Consider the following 21,558-nt stretch of genomic DNA (forward strand, 5'->3'; position numbering starts at 1 on the left):
CCGGGGGTGTGTGTGTGGGTGCGTGTGTCGGTGGAAGGGGGGGGGGGGGGGTGGTCGCCGCCGCGGGCGGCGGGGGCGGTGCCGCCGTCGCGGCGGCGGGGAGAGGCGAAGGGGGGGGGGGGGGGGGAAGGAGGAGGGTTGGCGGCGGCGGAGCGGCGGCGGCGGGTCCGGCTTCGCCCTGCCAGGACCTGCCGGGCTCCATTCACGCCAACAAGTTTGGGAGAATGTTGAGTTCAATCGCGCCGGAGCCGCGATGGAGCGCAGCGCACTGCAGGTACCGCGCGCCCCCCCCGCGCGCACCCCCGCGCGCCCCGCCCCGCCCACGCCCCCCGCGGAGCCTCCGCGCTCGCTGCGCGCCCCCCCCCCCCCCCAACACCTCCGCCCCCCCCCCCCTCCCCAACCTTCCCCCCCCTCCCCTTCCCCTCCCCTCCCCGCCCTCCCCTCCCTCCTCCTGCGCGGCGCGGCGCGGCGCGGAGCCCCGGCGCTGATGCCGCCGCCGTCGTGTTGTTGTTCCCCGCAGTGGGTCGGCGCCCCGTGCGGCTCGCACGGCCCCTACGTCTTCTACCGGGCGTTCCGCTTCCAGCGCCGCGGCGGCGGCGGCCGGGCGCGGGTCCTCGCCCTCGGCGACTTCTTCTTCGTGCGGTGCCGGGCGGAGGAGCCCGCCTGCATCGCGGAGCTGCAGCTGCTCTGGGAGGAGCGCACCAGCCGGCAACTTCTCTCCAGCGCCAAACTTTATTTTCTCCCCGAGGACACCCCCCAGGGCAGGACCAGTGACCATGGCGAGGTGGTAAACGCAGCGCCGGCACCCCCTTCCCCGTCCCCACCTGCATGCCCGGGCTCGGCTATCTCTTCTCTTCTCCCCCCTTCCCGTGTTCCCCCCCCCCCCCAAAAAAAATTTCCCCCCATCCGCGTCCCCCTCCGCGCCGTGCGTGGCGGGGCAGCGCGGAGGGGCCGCGCCGTCGGGGCGCTCCGGTGCGCGCTGCTCGGGAACTTGTGCGGGGGGGGGGGTGGGGGGGGTTGTCGGGGTGCGGGGCGCCCCCGGCCCGGCGGGCAGCGGGAGTGTGTGCGGAGCTCGCCCTGCCCTTCTCTGGCTTCGTTAACAACAACAACAACAAAAAAACCCAACAAAACCCAAAACACGTAGAACGGAGGGGAAAAAACCCGTCGGGGGTGATTTCGATATTGTTCGGGGCTTTTTTTTAGTATTCGATATGTTTAAGAGGGCGGAAATTACGAAATGGAGGCTGAGGGAGATCAAAAGCTATTGAGCTGGCAGGGACGTGTTGAATAAAGTGATAAATGACAGGTACGGGAATAATACATTCAAATAACTTGCAGATATGCCTGGGCGTATTTCGGAGCCGCCGTGCGGCCGGTGCAAACACGCTGCGCGCCGGCACCCACCGCCGGGACCCGCGCAGCCCCGCCGGGCTCCGCGCCCGCCCCCCGCACCGCTCCGCACCGCCCGGGATGGGGCCGCCGAGCCCCGCAGGTTGCGGACGGTCCCCCCCCTCCCCCGCTTCCCCGCCGCGGGCCGGTCCCCTCTTCCTACCCCCCGTCCGTCCCCCCCCCCGAGCCCCCTCCCTCCCGTTATTTGCTTTTCTAATTGATTGCTTGGGCACGGTGCGGGGTCGGGGGAGTGGGGGGGGAGGATGAGGGAGCCGGAGGGGGATGCGGGGATGGGGAGGGTCCCCCAGAGGAGCCGGGAACCGGGCTGGAGGGGACACACACACACACGAGGTGTTTTGGGGGAAGTTCTGTTGGAGATTTGGGGGGGGGGGGAGGTGTAGGTACGAGGGGGGGGCGGCTGTCCGCAGGGGCTGTTTTCGGAGGCACGCGTGGCTGTGGGTGCCGACGTAGCTGCTGTGTGCCCGTACACATGCGTACGCAGTCGGAACGCATTTCGGAGCCACCTTCGCTCGCTGCCACCTCTTCACTTTAATTTTCTGTGCGTGCCACTGAGATAAGGGAGCCTTTTCCTAAGAATCAGGGAGATGACAGTGAGCAATGGATGCTCTGAAATTGCCCGTGGTGACTATTTAAAACTGTGCCTGCGTGTGTCTCGTGTGTGTGTGTGTGTAAAATGAAAGATATTTGGAAGGGGGGGGGGCGGGGAAAGGGACACAAATCATTTTAATACGCCTTAATGATCAGCTCATGTTACTGTGGTAGGAACATCAGAGAAAATTAATCCTACCATCACGAGTAAAACGCTGCTCCGGTACGAGAGTTCTCAGCTGCGTGTACCTTCCTAATAATATGCACAATTTTATTTATTTTTACATGCAAACACCGCTACTAATTAGCCGTGTGATTATACTTGTGCATTTCATTGGGGCTTTAACTGATGTCATTCTGCATTATTCAACCATATGAAAACAATTTTCAATTAAGATAATGGCACGCCTTGAAATTATGCAAATGCCGGTCGTATTGTGCAGAATAATTATGACAAATGTAAAGCAGGTAAAAAAGTTTCCTAATGCAGTTGTGTTTTACACCCCGGTGATGTCATTTCCCCTCTGGCCTAAGTTAGTCATTCATTAGCAGAGTAGCAGCAGCAGCAGCAGCAACAGCAACAGCTCTGAGTGATACTTCTCTGGCAGGGAGCCTACAGAAACCGGCACTGAGAGCCAGGGCCTAGAGAGGGCAACATAACACTCCCATTAAGAAATGTACTTTGTTTTCACTTACTCCATTAACTTGTTTATAGACATCGGAATGATTTTGATTTTTGATTTTTTTATTTTTTTTTTTATTATTGTCGGTTTTTAATAGTTTGGAAGGAGCTGGATTCCGCTCGGGGACGCGCAGGCGGACGGCAGACAAAAAGGCTGGGTGCTGGCTGGCGCTTTGCGAGGCGCCGGCTGGGTGGGGGTAACCGGCTTCATCCTCATCCCCTAACCACCCCCTCCCACCCCCACCCCACCCCGTCGCCGGTCCTTGGGTAAACGACATCCGTATCTGTCCCCAGAGCAGCGGCAGGGCCGCCCGCCTCTGGGGTCGCGAGGCTTCCGAACACCGGGCTGGGCTCCTTCTGCGGGAGGAGACGCAGCTCTGGAGTCGGAGGCGTCCGTCAGGGTAGACCCTATCCGTGGCACGGGGCTGCCGAGGGGGTAAAGCACCTTGTCTTGCATTCGGGGAGCGGGGCTGAAGTAACCGGTGCTTAAACACGTATCGCAAATCTGCGGTGTCCGAGGCAAAGGGCAACAGGGGCACTGGCTGTCAATAAAATTGTTGGCGAGGGGAGTGAGTGGTCGAATGGCAGGCTTGCCATCGAGCCCACCGGAGGTTTTAGGTGTCGTTGCTAGCAGCTACCTGCGCTAGCAGCGTGATTAATAGAAGCAGCTCGCTGCTTCTTTTCTGTAATAGCAGCATCGACAGTATGACAATATTCAGCTAGTGGCTGCAAGGAGGGAGGGGAAGCGAGGAGGTATGTAATGCTTCTGTCACTTAGAAATTTCTGATGGCGTATTTTATCTGATTGCCAAATGTTTGAGCTAATCAGCGATAAGTGTAAATATAAGTCTCTTTATAGCGAGCTGAATTCATCATCCAGACTTAAATATAACCCTGACTGCTGCTAAAACCGGATGTTTCCACGTGCTGGGGCCCAGACTCAGCGACGGGTTCAAGCCCAGGTGTGCTTTGGCCGAGGTACCCTTCCCTCCCCCTAAGGCTCACTGTCCCCGTGGGCATGGAGAAGCTCTCCTTCCCCCCAAGAAGCCAGCCAGAGGTTGCTTCCCGTAGGGTCTCGGTGGATGGCAAACGTGGGATGGGGCCAGTCGTGCACCGCAGGTACCAGTGTTCCTGGCTCCGATGCTTATCGCATCCTGGAGCAGCATGTGTGGGGAGGCGGGGACCAGCTCCGGCGCTGGGTTCAGACCGGTGGTCTTGCTGTGCAGGAGCAGCGGAGGTGTTTTTTTGTGAGAGCCATGATGCCTTTGGGGACGCTGTTAGTTGAGCTAGAAGAGTTTTGATCTACTTCACTGAAAACTTTGTCACTGCCTTGAAAGCACAGGGGCCCCGGGTGTGCTGCCTCTGACCTCCCTGTCCAGCCCTGGTCGGAGAGTGGGAACAGCCTTCCCTCCGGTGGGGAACAAGTGTCTGTCCTCCCTTCCTGGGAGGGCCACTGTCTACTGCCTGTTTTGCACCACCTTGCCCTGGTTTTCTCGGCCGCTCCTGGGCCAGCGTGGTACCCCGTGTCACCTCCCCTATGGGAGGGGAGGACCTCTGCCACAGCAGGTGCCTCATGTGGGGCTTGGAGGAGGATGCTCAGGCGGGGCTGCAGTGGTCCAGAGGGAACAGCTGTAGGAGCACACCCTCGCACGCAAAACTGTTTCATGGGGCGCGTGTGGAAAGCAGCCCCCCAGCTTTTCCAGCGCCTGACTGTGAGGAGGAGATGCTGGCCGGCTGCTGGCACAGCCCCTGCCCGGTCCCCTCGCACAGCACCCTGGACCCAGGGCACTCAGCGAGGCGTGAGGTGGGCTCTGCCCCCCAAGCCCTGCAGCCCACGGGGTCCTGGCCGCATCGTCCTCCGGCTCATTTACTGCTCCCCGCTCCAAGGGGTAGCGTGGGGGCTGTGGAACGACTGACCTTTGCAGAAGCAGTTCTAGAGTAAAATGCTTGTTAGTGCCTTGTATTTTCATGTTTTTAAAGGTGTTGGCATTAATTAGACTGACCTTAAAAATATATATCGAAGCTGGTGCTTGTTAAATCCAGGGATGGTGTTTGGTGTGATGTGTGCAAGTCCTAAAAAACGCCAAACAAGTGACTGTTTTATTTTGCCTGGTGTGACGTCCCCCGTGCTGCCCTGTGTGGTGGCGAATGCCGCTTCCGCTGAGGCTGGCCCCGTCGGTGGGGCTCTGCCTTCGGTTCATTCAGCAGCAGCCGAGTTTACTACGAACTCATGTTGATTTCATCTCTTCTCCCAAACTGGGGATCTGATGCAATGCTTTTCGCCTTGCAAATAATCCTTACTCATGCAAGTAATTTACATGAGTAAGCGTTGCTCATACAGAGGAGAGGAGAGAGATAGTTTCCTGTAATTATTTCCCTAGCAGTATTTTGCATTTTCAGACTAATTGGGGGGAAAAAAAAAAAAAAAAAAGTCATCACTCCATAAATGTATGTAATTTATAATTGCAAAAGAGATACTTCCAGAAAGAAGTTAAGGGATGCAGCAGGTCTATTCTGTCCCAAATGGACAGATCCTCACGGCATCCCTCAAAAGCCCCATTCGTTTCTGAGGGGTTCTCCATGTGCGGAGGTCCTACCCCAGTGTGTAAGGGTAGCCAGCGTGGTGTCTTACAGCACTAGCACTTTATTGCCACCCCCCTTGAAAAACGTGCTACTCCTTTTGCGCAGAAATATATTTTTCTGAGAGACACAGGAATCTGTACGCTCTTATTTGAAATGAGAACGACCCTGTTTTAGTCTCCACGGCGTGTGCCTTACGCTTGTATCTGTCAACACTGGTAATGACAACACGTTTCAAACATGCAGATTATGATTATTAAAGGGTGCTTTAAAAATCATGCTAATAGCATCAATCTCCAATGAACACTTGCTCAAATTAATTCAGCTTTGGAAATCAGGCGCACTGTAATAGCAGCGTTAGAGAAATGGCATTTGTCATAAAATATCATGGTTTTGGTAATTGCGTATCCACTCTGTATATTTTTATCTCTTTCGCCACCAGTAGCATATGCTGGCAAAGGAAGGAGAGGGCAGTGATATTACTCAGAGAAGCCACATGTTGCTAGCCATTAGCCAGCAATCTGGCATATGTGGTCACTTAAGGCAGATTCCCTTTTTTTTCTACTTTTTTTTTCTTCCCCCATTTTCCTCCGCTTCCCAGCGCATACAGACTGTAAAATACACCCACTGCTCTCCAGAGTTGCTGTTCCCAGTCTGATCAGTGGCACTAAACATTAAACTCTTGTCTTTGGAGAATAATAGGCCTCACATGGTACACCCTCAAGCATGTTGAGATACTGTGCAGGCTGGAAAATAAAAATGTTCTAATTGTGTCTTTTAAATAAGCATAGGAGTGAATTAATTAGACTATATTTTGTCTTTAGTTGCTTAGTTACACAATAGTATTCCTAAGCACAAGTAAGATAAATTGGCTCTTTTTGTGCTGCTTGTCCCTTAATCATAATTACTGTATTGCTCAGGAGAGTAACGCATACATAGATTTTGCATTTTTAATAATATTCAAACAACATGCGAATGATATAGAAAGTATGTTCTGATTCAAGCTCTTATATGCTTTTATTCGGGAAGAAGTTCTACTGCTGTGGGAGCAGTATTTGCATTAGTTGCTCAGAGATGTAGTTCTGGGAAATACATAATTGAAATATTCTTGCAATGCTTGTTCTGGCCCTTTCATTCGCATTCAAAATAACAATGCCTTAAGTCTCCAAACAGTCATCCACTCTTGATTTAAGAGCTTTTTTCTTTGTGTGTGTGTATGTGTGTTTGTGCATGTGCAGTGTGGGTTCACACCCAGCGTTAACCCTGCAGAGAGTAGACGCTTGCGTGATTCATAGTGTCGTATCAAGTTGAGCTTTTTATTTTGTAGCTAAAATGCAGTCAGAAGGTCAGATGAACATCGGCATTTTATGGCATTAATCCAATGACCTTAATGCTTGGCAGGCGTCCATGCTTCTACGCGAAGGTGCCAGGGTTATAGATAATAAAAGAGTTTGTTTTCATTTTCTGGATATTTTAATCTTTCTTTGCAAGGCTTAGCCTCGGGTCTGGGGGGCTTGGGGCTGCTCCCAGGGGCCAAAACTTTAATTTCTTCCTGGGTTGTTGAACGTTAGCTGCTAATGGTGGGCAGATTGATACAGATACTGAACAATGGAAGGTTCTGGCAAGAGCCCCCCTAGACATGCTCAGTGGATGTATGTGAAAATTGGCTCCATTGTTCTGCTGTATGAAAAGCAAGTAAATTATTTACAGATATTTGCTAATTAAAGCACATATTGTTTTACCAGCACAATAGAACACAATATAACAAAAGACAAAAGAATAAGCTTGCATAATTTAAACCTGCTAATGCAATGTACTCCTTGTTAAGAAAAATATAATTATGTAATCTACGAGGAAAGCTTTTCGTACTGTAACTGTAGTAGGCAAAATTAGGAATGAATTGCTTGTCAGCTTGCCTAAACTAAAACAACTCTTCAAGATCTGCGAGCTATCTGATGGGAAAACATTTTGACTGAAGCCTATTTTCTCTTTGGTCAGAACTTCTATCTGCAATGACAGATATAAATTCAATTTGAACCTCTGCTCGGGAGCGGGAGGAGGGAGAAAAAAGCCACCCCAGAAGCAAAGGAGGAGGCTCACAGTAGAATTCTCAAGTCCAGCTGCATCTCAGCCGCCCCTCCGTGCGCTCCCATCTCCACCCCACTTCTGGCCCAGATGTACCAGTATCCCACAAGGCTTCCTACAAAAACGCGGTGCTGCCCTGCCCCAGGACATTTTGCATGTCTTGCTTTGGAAATACTGAGTCACGCCGAAAAAGCTGCTTGCTAATACAAGGGATAGCAAATACCATAGGACTTAATGTGCTTCACCTGTGTCCCTTGTCTCCGTCTCTTCTTTGGGGGTTTTGGACCTCGGCAGGTGGCGTGAACACGTCGGGACGTAGCGTTTGCCATCGGCTGAGTTTCAGACAGCTACGTGTGGCTGTGCTTAGGCTGGGGAAACAGCACGGCAGGCTGGGGAAATACCTGTCACCTGAATTTAACAAGATCATTATAGCCCGTTAAAGTAATTAGCGAAGGATTAAGAGATGAAAGGTTTTGCCTTGGCCTCTTTTAAAATTCCCCCCTGTGCCAGCTGAAATCCTGGGCTGCGCGTACCTCCATTCTCAAGAGTGGTGGTCTCTGTAGGTCCCTGCACCCTGGCAGCTCTGGGGAGCATTGCAGGCCCAGACCCCAGTGGCCAGCCCCACTCCAGCATCCTTCGGGACACCTCCCTCTGCCCTGGGCTAGGGGATGCACGAGGAGATTGGTACAAAATGGGACACTTGGGGCAGGGAAAGGGGAAAAGAAAGCTGCCCCTGCCCGTGCCAGGCGCTGGAGCCTCTTGTGAGGCTTCCCCATCGCTTGGTAATTCCAACTGCAGAACGGGAGCAGCAATTCCAACCTGGCAGAGGTGTGCCCTTGATCCCCAGGTCTGCAGCCTGCTTAGAAAGGTTGTACTGGAAAAGCAACATGTAATGAGGGAGTGGATGGTGGGAGAGTCCTTCATGTGCCTTGCAGAGAGGCTGAGCAGGGTACTTCCCAGAGCCAGACCTTTTCTATGATGCAGCCACAGTTTTTTAGCTAGTCTGTAGTCCTGCGGCCTTCAAAAAAACAACACATATACCCCCAGTCCACAGTAGCCGGCTGGGAGATGGGACCTTCTTTGGAGAAAGCCTCTGAGAGCATAGCAGTCCTGCGCAAACGTTCTCTGCCCCTTTAGGGCTGAATATGGTCCCTGGAGGAAATCTTGGGTGAAGTGGTGCTTGTAGGAGATGACTCTGGAGACCCAGGTTCAGGTTCCTGAGTGGCTTTTGGCAAGTGGGTTAGGGCTGAATTGAGATGACCTGGTTTCCACTGGTGTCCCAAAGCCCTGGTAGCATCTGTGTGACAGAGAACTCTGGACTATAGATTCTGCTAACAGGGTCTCTTGGTTTGACTGTGCTGTCAAGTAAGGGTGATGGTACTCTCCTCAAACACCCTGGTAAATGCATTTCTATGGGAGAGGTGCTTATTGGAAATAACCCCCCTTCTTCCTTTCTCCACCTCTGCAACACAACTGTCTGCTCCTTAAAGAGATCTAGAGCAGAGAACTGGATTCCTGGGGCGAGAACTATGTTGTTGGGCAAGGTATGGGAAGGTCCTTTTCACCTAAATCACAAAAAAACTAAAAAATACATGGGATGTAAAAGAAGCCCAGAATAATAGAGGCTTTTATGCCCAAATGAAATATGCAGTTCTATTATCCTTGGTGAATGCAGTCTGTAAGAGTCATACTGTATTTTTTGCTCCTGCGGATGAATGTGTTTTCATCAGCAATGTACTGGGTTGTAAAATATGCATCCCCAGCTATCTACTGTGCTAAAGGTTTCAGTAAAAAGGCTTGAAGATGTTTTCTAATGCAAATCATACTGATCAGATAAATGACACACGGTGTCTCCTGTAATTATCGGCAAGAGTTTTTACAGTATGTCTCCTGTTTCTCTCTAGGCCACATATTTGATGTTAGGAGACAGCCAAGCAGGTGTTCGACTCACTCGTGCCCTCCAGAATTCCTTAAATGACCTCTGAAAGCACTGGAGTGAAAACAGTCTCAGCACGTCAGAATTTTGAGATATCTCAGTTGCCGTAATTCTTTTAAGGCTGCCTCAGCGTCTCTAAAATATAAATCTTTCCTACTTATTGGCAATGAGTGAGGCCTTGTGACGTACTGTATGCGGGTGTGCTACCAAGATGTACGACCTCCCTGTGCTGCCCTGTGACTCCCTGCCTTGTAAGAGTTAATATTTCTTCGAAAAAATAATTATCTGCTTTAAACTATTCTAACTACCTGACCTCTTTCCCTGAATGTAAGTATTTCAACCATCTGCTGAGTCAGGCAATATAGCATTCTGTGCTTTCAGGAGGCTGTGATGGTTGCTTAGACAACAGTGACATAATATTTAAGCGTAACAGCTCTCAAAAAGATACTGTCCCCTTCTCCCTGGACGACTTCTCTGAAAATGCAAATCTGATATGCTCTTAAAAAAACAAGAGGCGGATGAGAAGGGTTCATATCACCATCTTTCTTAAGCATCTCCCCATTTCTTACTTGATAGGTGAAAGTATCGTACTTTGCTCAGGAGCCTTGTAAGATGTACTAAAATTATAGGCTGACTGGATACCCACTTTTATAGAAACAGAAGAAAAAGTGCCTCTTTTTATAGTCAGTACTTATTTCGCGATTTAGACAACTTTGTGGCTGGGGAAAGGGCTGCCATTGGTCGATCAGCATCCAAAAAGACACATCCGAGATCAGTCTCGTTTCTGAGCAGATCTGAAATCAGCGTTGGCCATTTCCGCCTGCAAACCTCATCTCACTGTAGCAGGAAAAAATTGCAATTAAAGACTTAACCATGCAATGGAGACCTCATAAACATATCACTTCAGAGCATAGCTAATACACGATGAGTTGATTTTTTGTATAGATATACATATGCACTGTACGCAACATGGGTGGTTTTTCATGTTTACACAGAGATATAATTATGAATGACATGACGGTTATACAGCAGATTTCTTTAATCTTCTAAAGGTTTGTTAGTCATATGTCACCGTGTACCTGGTTTTTATTTATTCAACATCTGTATTCCTTTGTCATCTCGTTGAAAGGGTTTCTCTAGAAGGGCTGCGGCAGGAGGTGCGCGGTGGTTGATGCCAAATGGCTATGGGGGCTCCTACGGCTGGAGGAGGAGCCAACTTTTGTTGGGACACGGGGCTGCGAGATGGTTTATGCTTAACAAAAAAAGGAGAGGGACCCTTTTGTCACCTGCTGCTCAGAAAAAAAAAAAAAAGAAAAAAAAAAGAACACACACACCCCCCAACTCATTGTTTCATTGTTTGGGCCCGAGAACTTGGAAAAGTTGCTCAGGGATGTGTGAAAGCTTGGCAAGGCACACTGAAATCCCAAGGCTGATGAAATAGTTGGGTGACTTCTGTTTGGGTGGCATTGGGGAAAGTGACCTCTTGTGTTAGCCAAGGTGTGGGAAAGCTGGCCTCTCTGGAAACTGCCCCATAGCTTGGGCTCCTCAGGAAGAAGGGGCTGAAGCTACCGGCCATGTTTTGCTGTTCGACAGTGTTTGTATGATGAGGTGCCAGGGGTAAAGCATCCCCTCGCTGGCAGGATCAGTGTTGCTGATAACGCTCAGAGGAGGACCATGGTCCCACCTGTGGCTGCTGTGGTGTGTGGGGAGTCGGGGAGGATGTGGCCAGTTGTCTCTGGATTGGGCCAAAAATGAGCAAGAGCTCAAAAAAAGAGCGGTGAGAGAGAGCAGGCCTACCCTGTGTGTGTAGGGCAGGGCGACCCGAGGCAGGCCATGAAATATATAGGGTAGTTTTTCTGTATTCTGGCTAAAAGAATTGCACCTTTGGGGCAACCCCAAAACCCCAGGGCAGCGTCTTTAATGTTAGGAACAGCTCTTTTGGTGCGGCTGATAGCGGTGGGGCTGCAGGTGGGAGATGGGCCCTCTTGGCCTGGCAGCCATGAGGCAGGTGCTGCCATTGCAAGGCTCGGCCTAGCAGCGAGTGCACTGATGTCGTTTCACTCTTATTACAGTAGGGTTTCTTTTCTTTTTCTTTTTTTTTTCTTCCCCCCCCTTTTTTTTTTTTCCCCCCTGTGTACACATCATGTGCGTGTGTGCGAAGGTTGTATTCTCGAAAACAAGTTTATTCATTGATGATGTAATAGTGATTGTACTTTTCTTTTGGTTAATAAATTGTCTGCTCAGCTTACTTTGTATGCCAGCCAAAATTAGTCATACCAGTTCTTGGAAAGGATATGAAGAAACTAGTAATTGAAATCATAATCATTTGATCATGAGAGCTATTTGGAAAATAATATTTTAACTAAAAACACGTCTGATCTCCAAGTCAGGATTTTATTAAAACTGCTGCTAAATAGATTTCTCTAGTGTTGAATATTAGAAATTGTAGTAGCTAGGGATGGTAGTCAGCATCCTAAAATTAGAGGACTTCACCCAGAAACTACTGAGACTGTCTGCAGGCAGGCTGATATTTATATTTTATATTTTTTTCCATCCTGACATTTAATAATCACTGTGTAATAGCTATAAAATGCATAGCAACTACAGCTTTTTTATTTTGAGTGGATGGTGTAATGAAATTGGGTGAAACCATCCATTGAAATTGTACTTTGTAGTATCCAACGCTTGTTTACAAAGTATTGACGTTTGTCATAAACAGAGATTTAAAACATCACTGTTATTGTTTGTTGTTCGGTGGAAGCTCTTAGGCTGTGCAGTGATAAAGGAAAAGATTTTATTACAAGCTTGCTTAGCATATAAGCATGCCATTTGTTTCTGACCAAATATTTGTTATTGCACTAAATGTAATGAAGGTGTCTGCTTATAAAATGATTTTGTATTATATAAGGGAGAGTGGAATATCAGATCTGCTTTTTTATCAGAGATACTTCAAGTTTTCTATTGTGTGTAACTTATCACAATAAAGCTTTTTTTTTTTCCTATCGAACAGTATTTTATTTCCCAAGGAATGTGTTCAGTGGAAAAAAAAAAACACACAGAGAGAATCAATTGTGCTTTTCTCTTTGTTTAATATCTCAAAGAATTTCTCTCCCTTTCACAAATACTTGTGTTTATTTGAGAGAAAAATTGGATTCTGGTTTATTTATTCCAAGAACCTGTAACCTTATTTAGCACTAGAAATGTGCGGTGTGCAAGATGTGGTGTGCAGCCAGCTCTCATTACAACATAAATTATTTCTGCTGTTTTAACTAAAAAATCTGAAGTGTATCTTGCTATATATGTGTGTATGTTTGTTTGTTTATTTTTTGAGGCTTTCTTGAGCCCTTGCTCACTGGAGTCAGCTATAAAGCATTCTGCTTATTCATCATGACTGAGAGGAGTTGATTGTTTCCTGGAAGGATAAAATTCAGCAATTAGAGCTGTTTAATTCGAGTGTATGTTCTGGAGGCTAAGCTAAGTTTAAGTGCTTTTCTTAGAATGTATGTTTAAGAAGGGAAAAAAATTACAGTTCTGATCTTGAAAAAGGTTTTAAGAAACATGAGAATGTGCAAGTTTCTTTTGGTGGGAAGCACATAACATTTATGTAGTATTTCTTTGGGGATTACATCACAGTTTTATTTAATTTTTAGGACAAAAGTTAAATTCAATATTTGTGTATAAGCCAAGGGAAAATGTACCATAAACACAGGAATTTTCTGGTGAGTCAGAGTTCCAAGAATCTGAGATTTACTTAGTCCATTTATTTCAGGACTAGCTATAACCATTAGTCATCCAGCCATGAATTTTTACATTTGCAGCTAATTGCACCTAAAAAACAAACTTTCCCTCAAGGCTTTGGGTTATACAGAATGTGATTTGGCAACCTGCATTTCAAATGCCTTTTAGGATCATTGCCCCGGTCCTAGAAATTGTCTTTAGATCATGTGTATTTGTTTCCAGTAAAGAACTAATATTTCCACTTAGGTGGCAGGAGGAATAGATGAAGTACTAGCTTTTCTGTATTACAGAAAAATTAATCTGCCAACATCAAGATGGGCTTTTCCAATAGGCTGGGGGGGACGGCATTACGGGTTTATCGGTCATCGTGGAGCCCCGCATGACGTGTCGTATTCTCGTTTGACCGCTTCTTGCAGGACGAAGTTATCGCTGTTTCAGAGAAAGTCACTGTGAAGCTTGAGGACTTGGCAAAATGGGCACAGTCCGATTTCTCCAAGTGGAAGTGTGGTTTCCGGGCTGAGCCGGTCAAGCCCATGGATGTGGGGAAGAATGGGCAGAAGGAGGCCTTGACCAGATACAGACAATCCACGCTCAACAGCGGCTTGAACTTCAAAGACATCCTGAAGGAAAAGGCTGACCTTGGTGAGTATCCTTTACTTTCTCCCGTGGGGAGGGGCCCGTGGGTGAGCGTCATTCGAAGGCGGATGAGCCTGATCCTGTCAAGCCGTCACAGATTCCCAAGGTATGTCTGTGTGCTCTGGGCGGAGGTGTGGTGATGAGATACCCGAGCGGGATGGGTGGTGGTGGTGGTGAGCTCATCGCAGGCTCCTTTGAGACTAGTGTGGGGCAGCTCTGTGATACCTTTCTGCTCTGTAGACACGTCCCCAAGCACTAGGCTCAAACCCTGGAAATGCATGCACAAGGGATTGTCAATGGCTTTCCCTGAGTCTCTGCAGGCCTGGGGATCAGGTCAGAGCTGTGCACCACGGGCAGAGCAGCCTGACACCTCTTCCCAAGGCGTCTTCTGACAGGCAGGGGAGAGCAAAGTCCTTTCAGTTCCCACGTCCCGTCTTCTGGAAGCACAGCATTGTAACACCTGCTTCTGGTGCTTGTCCTGTCTCCATAGAGTCAGCTTTGTGTCTCATTTGATAGGGAGATGGCCCTTCTGTAGCATTTTCTTGTGAGCTTTATGTCACTATACAGCATAGGTCTCTGCGAGTGCCCCACTCTTCTCTCCAGATACACCTCTGCTCTCTCCCTGTCCATTTTCAGGGAGGTTAATGGTAGCTCTGCTACTTTGGATAGTTGCAGACAGGCTTGTGGCTCTGGGGCTGCTTTGGTGTGCAGATACTTGCACCTCTCAAATCCATGGTGGGGGCCCAAGGTCCGAGGGAGACAGGTCTCCTGTAGGTAAATGTGTCTGTTTGTGGTATTAGGACTTTGGATGCGTAATAGTTGTCAGAGACGGCACTTTGAAATGCATTCCAGGGGCGTTTCTCTGTTGTACCAAGCTTTTAACAGAAGTTCCAAGTTTGAAGAGCGTATTAGGCCATAATGGGTGGAAAAGTGACAAAAGCTAAAGCTGATGCATGTGAGGAAATGCTTTTGTACCTACGTGAACAGGAGATGCAGGGCCAAGTTTGGTTTTATAATGGCACAACTGTGTTGGCATCGAAGCCAAGTTACACTAAGCTGAAGCTCTGTCTTGGAGGATTTATCTTCTGCATCTTGTTTTTCTGATCTTATCAAATGGTGAAGTGATTTTATCAATTTTGCGTTTCACCATTAGATATGTAGGTTGGAAGACTGAAGTAAAATTGGAAGTTGATCTTATTTTTCATTACATCTTCATGAAAAAAAAAAATAACCCCTGCAATTCTTTCTCTTTTCCTTTGCTTTTCTGTGTGGTTTCTTTTGGTTCATAATTACATGCAGTAATTTTCTCTGCTATTTCCCTGGCATCTTCTTTACTTACTACATTTATTTGCATTTGTTTGTTGTGTCGAAAGAATCTTAATGTTTTTCAGACAGAACTTTTGTGTGTTAGTGTTTTCTTGTTTTTGTTTTTAACAAACAAAAAAACCCTTGTGGTAAGTTATGAAATTGCTATTATCTACCCTAGGAGCCAAAGAAAATTATCTTTAAGCCTAAAGCCTATAGTTGCATGTTAAGCCTTTGAAAGTAGGGGTTATACTGAAAACGCTTGTGGAATGCAAACTATATGGTATAATTTTGATAACCCACATTCTGATGTTACTCATTTTCAGTTGGTGGCTCTGGCTTTATTGTTGGGTCTTTTTTTTGCAGTAGAGAAGGGTATTTTGACTAATGTTGGATTATGATCACCTTTTTCTTCATCATGACTGGTTGGCAGGAGTGAAACCAAAAGTTCAAGAAGACCTGTAGCTGATTAGGCATGTTGATACAAACAATGGATCTAGCCTATGAAAGGCAATAAAGGGAATTTCTTAAATCTAGTAGCAAGATGATTTTTCACTACTTGAAAGACCCAAGAATTTAAGCATATTTTTCCTCCCAGAGCTGAGAAAAGCTCGGAACGTTGATCTTCCTTGCTTGTGAAGCAGCCTCTACTTGGTTGTTCCTGTAGGCAACTTGTGAGGTCTGTTCGTTGGCTTAACTGTGGGATGGAGGTTTAAAGCCCACCAGGTAAAGAAAATTTACTTCTCTCATTCTGAGTGATTGGTCAATGTTGACGTTGTGCTCTGGGAATTGCCATCTCCCCAGCTGTAGACAAAGGCAGTCGCACAACGTTGCAGCGTCCAAGGCACAGAGATTTGAGCTGCCTGTGTTGCATCTTCTTTGCTGTCAAAATGGCAGGTTTACTGCCTGTTACGACGTGTGCCCACAGACCTTTTCCAATACTCAGCATCTTGCCAACAAAGCAATGCTAAACCGCAGTGATCAAAGATTTACTAGCAATAGCTGCTGCAGTTGGTCTCCAGCACAATGGGATGGGGTATTTTTTCTCTTAAAACAGGGTTGTAAACTGTGAAGGAGCACAGTGCACTGTCATGCAAACGTCCCTCAGGTGAGAGCATCGGCACAGCTGTGTTAGCAAGGGTAATTAGCCCAAATGGAGAGGTGATCTGCACATCCACCACTTCTCACCACCGCAACACCATTCTCATAATCGGGTACTCAGTGCTGTGTCCATGGGGATGTTTCGTGGAGGGCCTCCCCATGGGACAGAGTGGGGTGGCTGCGTCGGGGCAGACTGCTTTGTGCAGAACTTGGATCTGAGGGGAGCAAACCCCTTCTTGTGCTAGTCTTGTGGGCCATTCATGAGTCTGCTAGTGAAACCCACGTTTAACCCTGGCTATAGATGAGGAAGTTGCTGGACCAGGTGTTGAAAAGGCCTAGATAAACAAGGTGATCTCCTGGACCCCTTTTTTCCTATGAAATGACACGTTTCCATTACAGAAAAATCCCATAAAAATGAGTAGATTCAGAAATTTTTCCTACTAGATGTTTTTCGAAACAAGCTGTAGAAGGTAATAGGAAATTATATCCCTACCAAAGAGCTCAAAAAAACTTTACAGAAGAAACAAAATCAGTTTTCACACCATATCCAGGAGTGGTGAAGGGTGACATAACCCGGATGAAATGAAAACATGGCTGATACAGAGCCACGGAAGTGGCACTGGGCACACACACTTAATTGAACACGTTGGTGTTGGGAGCAGGGCAGCTTTAAACTGGGCAAAGTGAGGCCTCATGTGAGCCCTGTATGCCCTGAATACGGCGTATATATACCCTGTACCATACGCTCTGTAGCACTCAGTCAAAACTAAGGCGACACCTGGTTAATCCACAATCTGGAAAAAACATGCAGCTATAATTAAAAGTTGACCCTAATTCAGATTTGGTAGTGCTGTCTCCTTTTTTGTTTTCTCCTTTTTTTTTTTCCTTCTCTTTTTCTTTCTTTTTTTCTTACCTTTTTTTCATCTTGTTTCTTTTTTCCCTGTTTTTTCTTTTGTCTTTTTTCTCTTTTTCTTTTCTCTTTGCTTTTCTTTTCTGCAGGAACTGTTGGCTTTTTTTTTCCTGTGAAACGCCATTGTTTTTATCACTAGTGAATTATGCAGAACTTTTCCTTAGGACTGTATTAAATAAAAGATCTAGCAATCACATTTTTTTGTGTGAGCTTCAAGATTTCAGCCTGAAAAATGATTTTTTAAGAATTATTTCTTTCTGCCTGTTCAGGTATTTATGTTATACATTCTGTCCTTTTCTACAAATATGTCAATACTGAATGCTAGCAGTTTATGTCTTAAGACTATTTATAGCTTTCTGAATATTTCTTTCAAATGTTGAGAAAAATAAAGAATAACAACAATGCAGCATATAAAAATAGAGTTGCTTAGGAATGTATTATTCATAATGAACATGAGAACCTGTTTTTCCAGAAGAATTGGTCTGATTAAATCATTCACTACTAAGGCCGCTAGTTATTTATTTTTGTCTTTAGAATTATTTAGGGGATTTTTCTTTGTAATAAATGGACGTGTGTACCCATATTTGGTAAACCAGTGGGAAGTCACCAAATGAGGAATTATTTAGTTTTACAAAATTTTTAGCAACTAAGCAATGTAAACACTATCAGTTAAATATGGCAAAGTTGCATATTTGTATTCCTTGGGCTATAGTTCGAAAAAAATTCAAATTATTTTATATAACACTGCTTCTTACAGACTTCCTTTAAGTGAAGTATGAAAGCTGCAGTGTAAGCTTTATTGGCCTATAAATATGTCATTATAGTTGGACTACATTTATATGCTTTGGATTGTTGTTTAAGCCAAGAAAATATGTCTCTACAGGTTGACTTTTTATTGAAACCCTTTGAGGCATACAACAGAATGTATTTTAGGCCAAGGTTATTAAAACAGCATTTTCATTTTTGCAGCAGACTCATTGTCAATTATGCTGCCACAAACTGTCTGTGGATAGGCAGTTATGAATGGTTTCATCTCTAAATGTGTCTTTAGAAAAAGAAATAAAAGATAGAGGAGTCAGAGCTGAAATTGAGAGAAGAGACTGAGGGGAAAATGACTGAATTTAGTGCTCGCTGGCTCTGTTGGTTTGGGTTAGGCTGGGTTTAGCTGAGGAACAAATGGTCCCTGTGCCTGTGCCGGGCTGGGGAGGTGGGAGCTGCTGCTGCCCCAGCCCGGCAGCCTGCACCCTTCTGGCTCACGAGTCTGTTGCGACAGAGCTCTGGGTTTGGTCCCCAGACTGTCATTGCCACTATTTTTATCCATCCTTTTTGAGTCTTTATCATACCAAAATGGGTGGTTGAGGTTGCCGCGCTGTGGGCACTCCCGTTCCTGCACTGGCAGCATTAGTAATGGAGATGAGCAAGTTCTGGTGCTTACGGAAGGATTTTTTGTGGCAGTTATTGCCTGTTTGGGTCCAGGGAGGGGGAACCCAAAGAAAATTTAGCAATTGGGCCTGTCCTGTCTTTCACTTGGGGGTGTAGAATCTAGATCTTTGTTCTCTGCGAAATCCAGGAACATTGAGTACTACTTCCAGCAGCGGTTTATATTTTAGCAGTTGCCCTTTTCTAGTCCATAGGTGGTTTTCCAGCAGTTGTTTCCTACTTGGCTCTTATGAACCCTCCAGCAGAGCTTGCCGGGCAGGGGCTGGATGCTGCAGGACTTGCTCACCCCCTCCTTTCCTTCTCTTCTTTACCAGTCTCATAATTTGCATAGCTTCATCCCAGCTCCTCGTCCTGTCTTGTGTTGCTGTATAAATTAGCCGATCTGCGGCGGACGGCAGTGGGTTTGGAAGGAGAAGCAGAGCGGGGATGAGCTATCTTGCAGGAAGGTGCTGTGACCCCTGGGTGCCCAGGAAGCCACTGTGCCCGGCCCTGGCACACACTGGGCTGTTGCGTGGCCCTTTTGATTTTACTTACCAGCGGCCTTGCAACAGGCACGACTTCTCCAGATGAAGATTATCGAGTCGTAATGTAGTCAAACTATAATATTATCGAAACTGATAATCTGCAGCTGTAGTGTGCTCAGACACTTGCGGTGACTTCTGAACTGACGCCGACTCTCCTTTTTCATTGTGTGTCGTGTGCTGCTGAGTTCAGGCCCGCCTGGCTTAACTTGATGCAATAATTTTCTGACCAACTAATTGTTAGCTATTCAGATTACAGCTACTTTGGATATTTTGTGCCTAAGTCATGCCTTTAACTCTCTTCCCCTCCCCTTTGTCTCTGTTTGTCTGCACTCTTTGCCTCTTCCTTGTGCCTTTCTTGTCCCCATTGCCCTAGCTGAATGCCATTTTGATCTTGGTAAAGCTCCTGTAAGTGTCCCATTATCCCATTTTCCCTTCTCTGCCCTTGTGCAACGTATGTTGTTTTTTGTCTCATGGGTCAGAGTGACCTCTCTAACTCATTTTAACCAGCCCAATTGATAACAGCTCTTTTGCCGTAGATGAGGCTATTACATGACTTGTTGGTTGTGCTCCATGGAGCCTGAATGGAGGGCGACATCTCCCTTGGGGAAAAAGGACTGTGCCCTGGCGTTCTCCCATGTGTTTGTGCAGCTCCTAGCACATGCCAGTGCTGCAGGAGAGCCCTGGCCGACTGCGGAGCAGTGCTGCTGAGATTGCTGTTCAGAGAGGCCATGGAGCAGGAAGGCTTCCTTTGGTTCTACATCTTCTTCTGGTTTAGTTGCTACTTACGTTTAGTGTTAACATGTTTGAAATCGGAGATAACCTGAGGTGCTGAGCAGAAAGACAATTTTGGCCTTGTGTCAAGAGGGCAAGATAAATGTTTATTTTTATTATTTTTTAGCCAGTTGGTTTAAGATAACTAATACTTGTTGGGTTTAGTTGCTGACTGCCTTTTAAATGCTAAAAGGGGATGCTGTTTTTAGGTGTGGTGTACCCCCAATAATTCTGTGATAATGATGTATTTTTTCCTGGAGGTGACCCTATCTCCAGTAGCGTTTTGGAGATCCCCCTCCTCACTTGCCCCTCTCTCTTGAGCCACTGCTATTCTCCTCTGCATCTTCCTCAGCCTCCCTGGGAGGAGGCTGGCGGGGTCCTCGGGAGGTTGTCTGTAGCCACCTGGTCCTTCCTGATTCCACGTGTTTGCCCGAGCAATGCTGGGATGATTTAAGTGCTGTTAATTTCTTCCTTTCTCTGGGGACAGCCTACTTCATTACAGCGGGAGTGTATGGGGGTGACAAAAACATTTTAATATGTAGCACTGGTTATGGAAGCCTTTCATTTGCCACTGGATTGTGTAGAGTCTCATCTATTTGTGGCTCTTGAAAGGAGTTTTAGCACCACACATCTCAAACTTCAAGCGTGCCTTATCAAAGAGATAAAATTTGGATTTCTTCTCAAACTTTGACCCGCCTTTGAGGTCTTATAAAAAGGGGGGTGGTAGCGTTGCCCCTGGGAATTGAGGAGGTGGGTATTTTGTTCTTTGAAATGCGGAAGATCTGCCAAGAAATGTGAACAAAATCCCACGTAACTTCTCTCTAGGTAGCCCCTAAATCACAGTGCCTGTTCCCCACCCCCACTGGTTCCTGCAGCAGGAGCAAACTAACATGATTATCAGAATTGTGCTGATAGCAGTTGTCACTGTGTCAGCGTTTTCAATTATGTATTGGTATGACAGGGCACTTTGTCGTTGGTGTAGAGCACAGCCATTTGCAATTGCAGTGCTGGTCTGGTCTATTCAGAAGCATCAGGGGAGGAATCCTTGCTGCAAAACAGGGAAGGAGGAAGAAGAAGAGTTAAATTTTATTGCTTTGTGAAGCCAGAAGGAACTACCCCACGTTCTCCTAAAGCCGAATTTGTAGCAGTTTGCACCATCAATAAGAGTTTTGTTGCAGCCTCTGGTTGGAACAGGAGTAGCCTACATAATTACAAAATAAGTAGATAAAAAATAAGGACCATTCACAGGCAGTGTCAAAGCGACCAGTGTGGGACAGTGTCCCTTTAAAAATGTTTGACAGCTTTTTTTATTTTTGTCTGTTTTTAGCACCGAGATTGACCTTGCCAGGCTGTGTAATAACCCACATGTGTCTGCTCTCCAGGATTTTTTCCCTTCTAGTCACTGTTGGATCTTGTGTTTAATTCTTACTGACCATGAGGTTTTGTTCCAGTAACTGGAAATGTGTGCCTCCTGGTGCAGCGCTGCTGGGCTCTGAATCTGACTTTATCTCAATGTCTGCTTTTTTTTTCTTTCTTTTCTTTTTTAACTTTTGGGTTTAGAGGGTGCTGTTTTCCTCCCCAGCCTTCCCTCTAGTTTCCGTCCCTGCCCATATTGTTTCTGGGTCCCAGGGGGACCCAGTTTGGGACGTCTATTGTTTTGTGTCCCTGCGCTTCCCTTGCCCAGCGCCATGCAGGGAGGTGATCAGCGGTCTCCTCTGTGTGCCATGGTTGCTGCTTAGAGCTCGTGGTCCCTCATAGATCATCAACACCTTTTTTCCTGCGTTGTATCCTTTCCACCCAGCCAGCCAAAAATTGGCTTAGTACTGAGATGTGTAAACCCAGCACCTGTATAG

At 46.9% G+C, this 21,558-nt stretch overlaps 1 protein-coding gene across 2 annotated transcripts in view; it reads left to right on the plus strand.

The window, feature by feature from the left end:
• The first annotated feature begins 245 nt into the window (after window positions 1–245).
• Window positions 246–21,558, plus strand: part of ARID5B (AT-rich interaction domain 5B) — a 119,998-nt gene continuing 98,685 nt past the window's right edge. Inside the window, exons 1-3 of one of the 2 annotated variants that reach the window (XM_074154774.1) lie at window positions 246–274; window positions 521–784; window positions 13,435–13,660. In XM_074154774.1, the coding sequence (XP_074010875.1) occupies window positions 254–274; window positions 521–784; window positions 13,435–13,660 (511 nt within the window). In that variant the 5' untranslated portion in view covers window positions 246–253. Of the gene's footprint in view, window positions 275–487; window positions 785–13,434; window positions 13,661–21,558 lie in introns of those variants that run through there. The other variant, XM_074154773.1, reaches the window with a different exon arrangement.

The sequence above is a fragment of the Numenius arquata genome, chromosome 10 (assembly GCF_964106895.1).
Source record: "Numenius arquata chromosome 10, bNumArq3.hap1.1, whole genome shotgun sequence".
Classification (NCBI taxonomy): Eukaryota; Metazoa; Chordata; class Aves; order Charadriiformes; family Scolopacidae; genus Numenius; species Numenius arquata.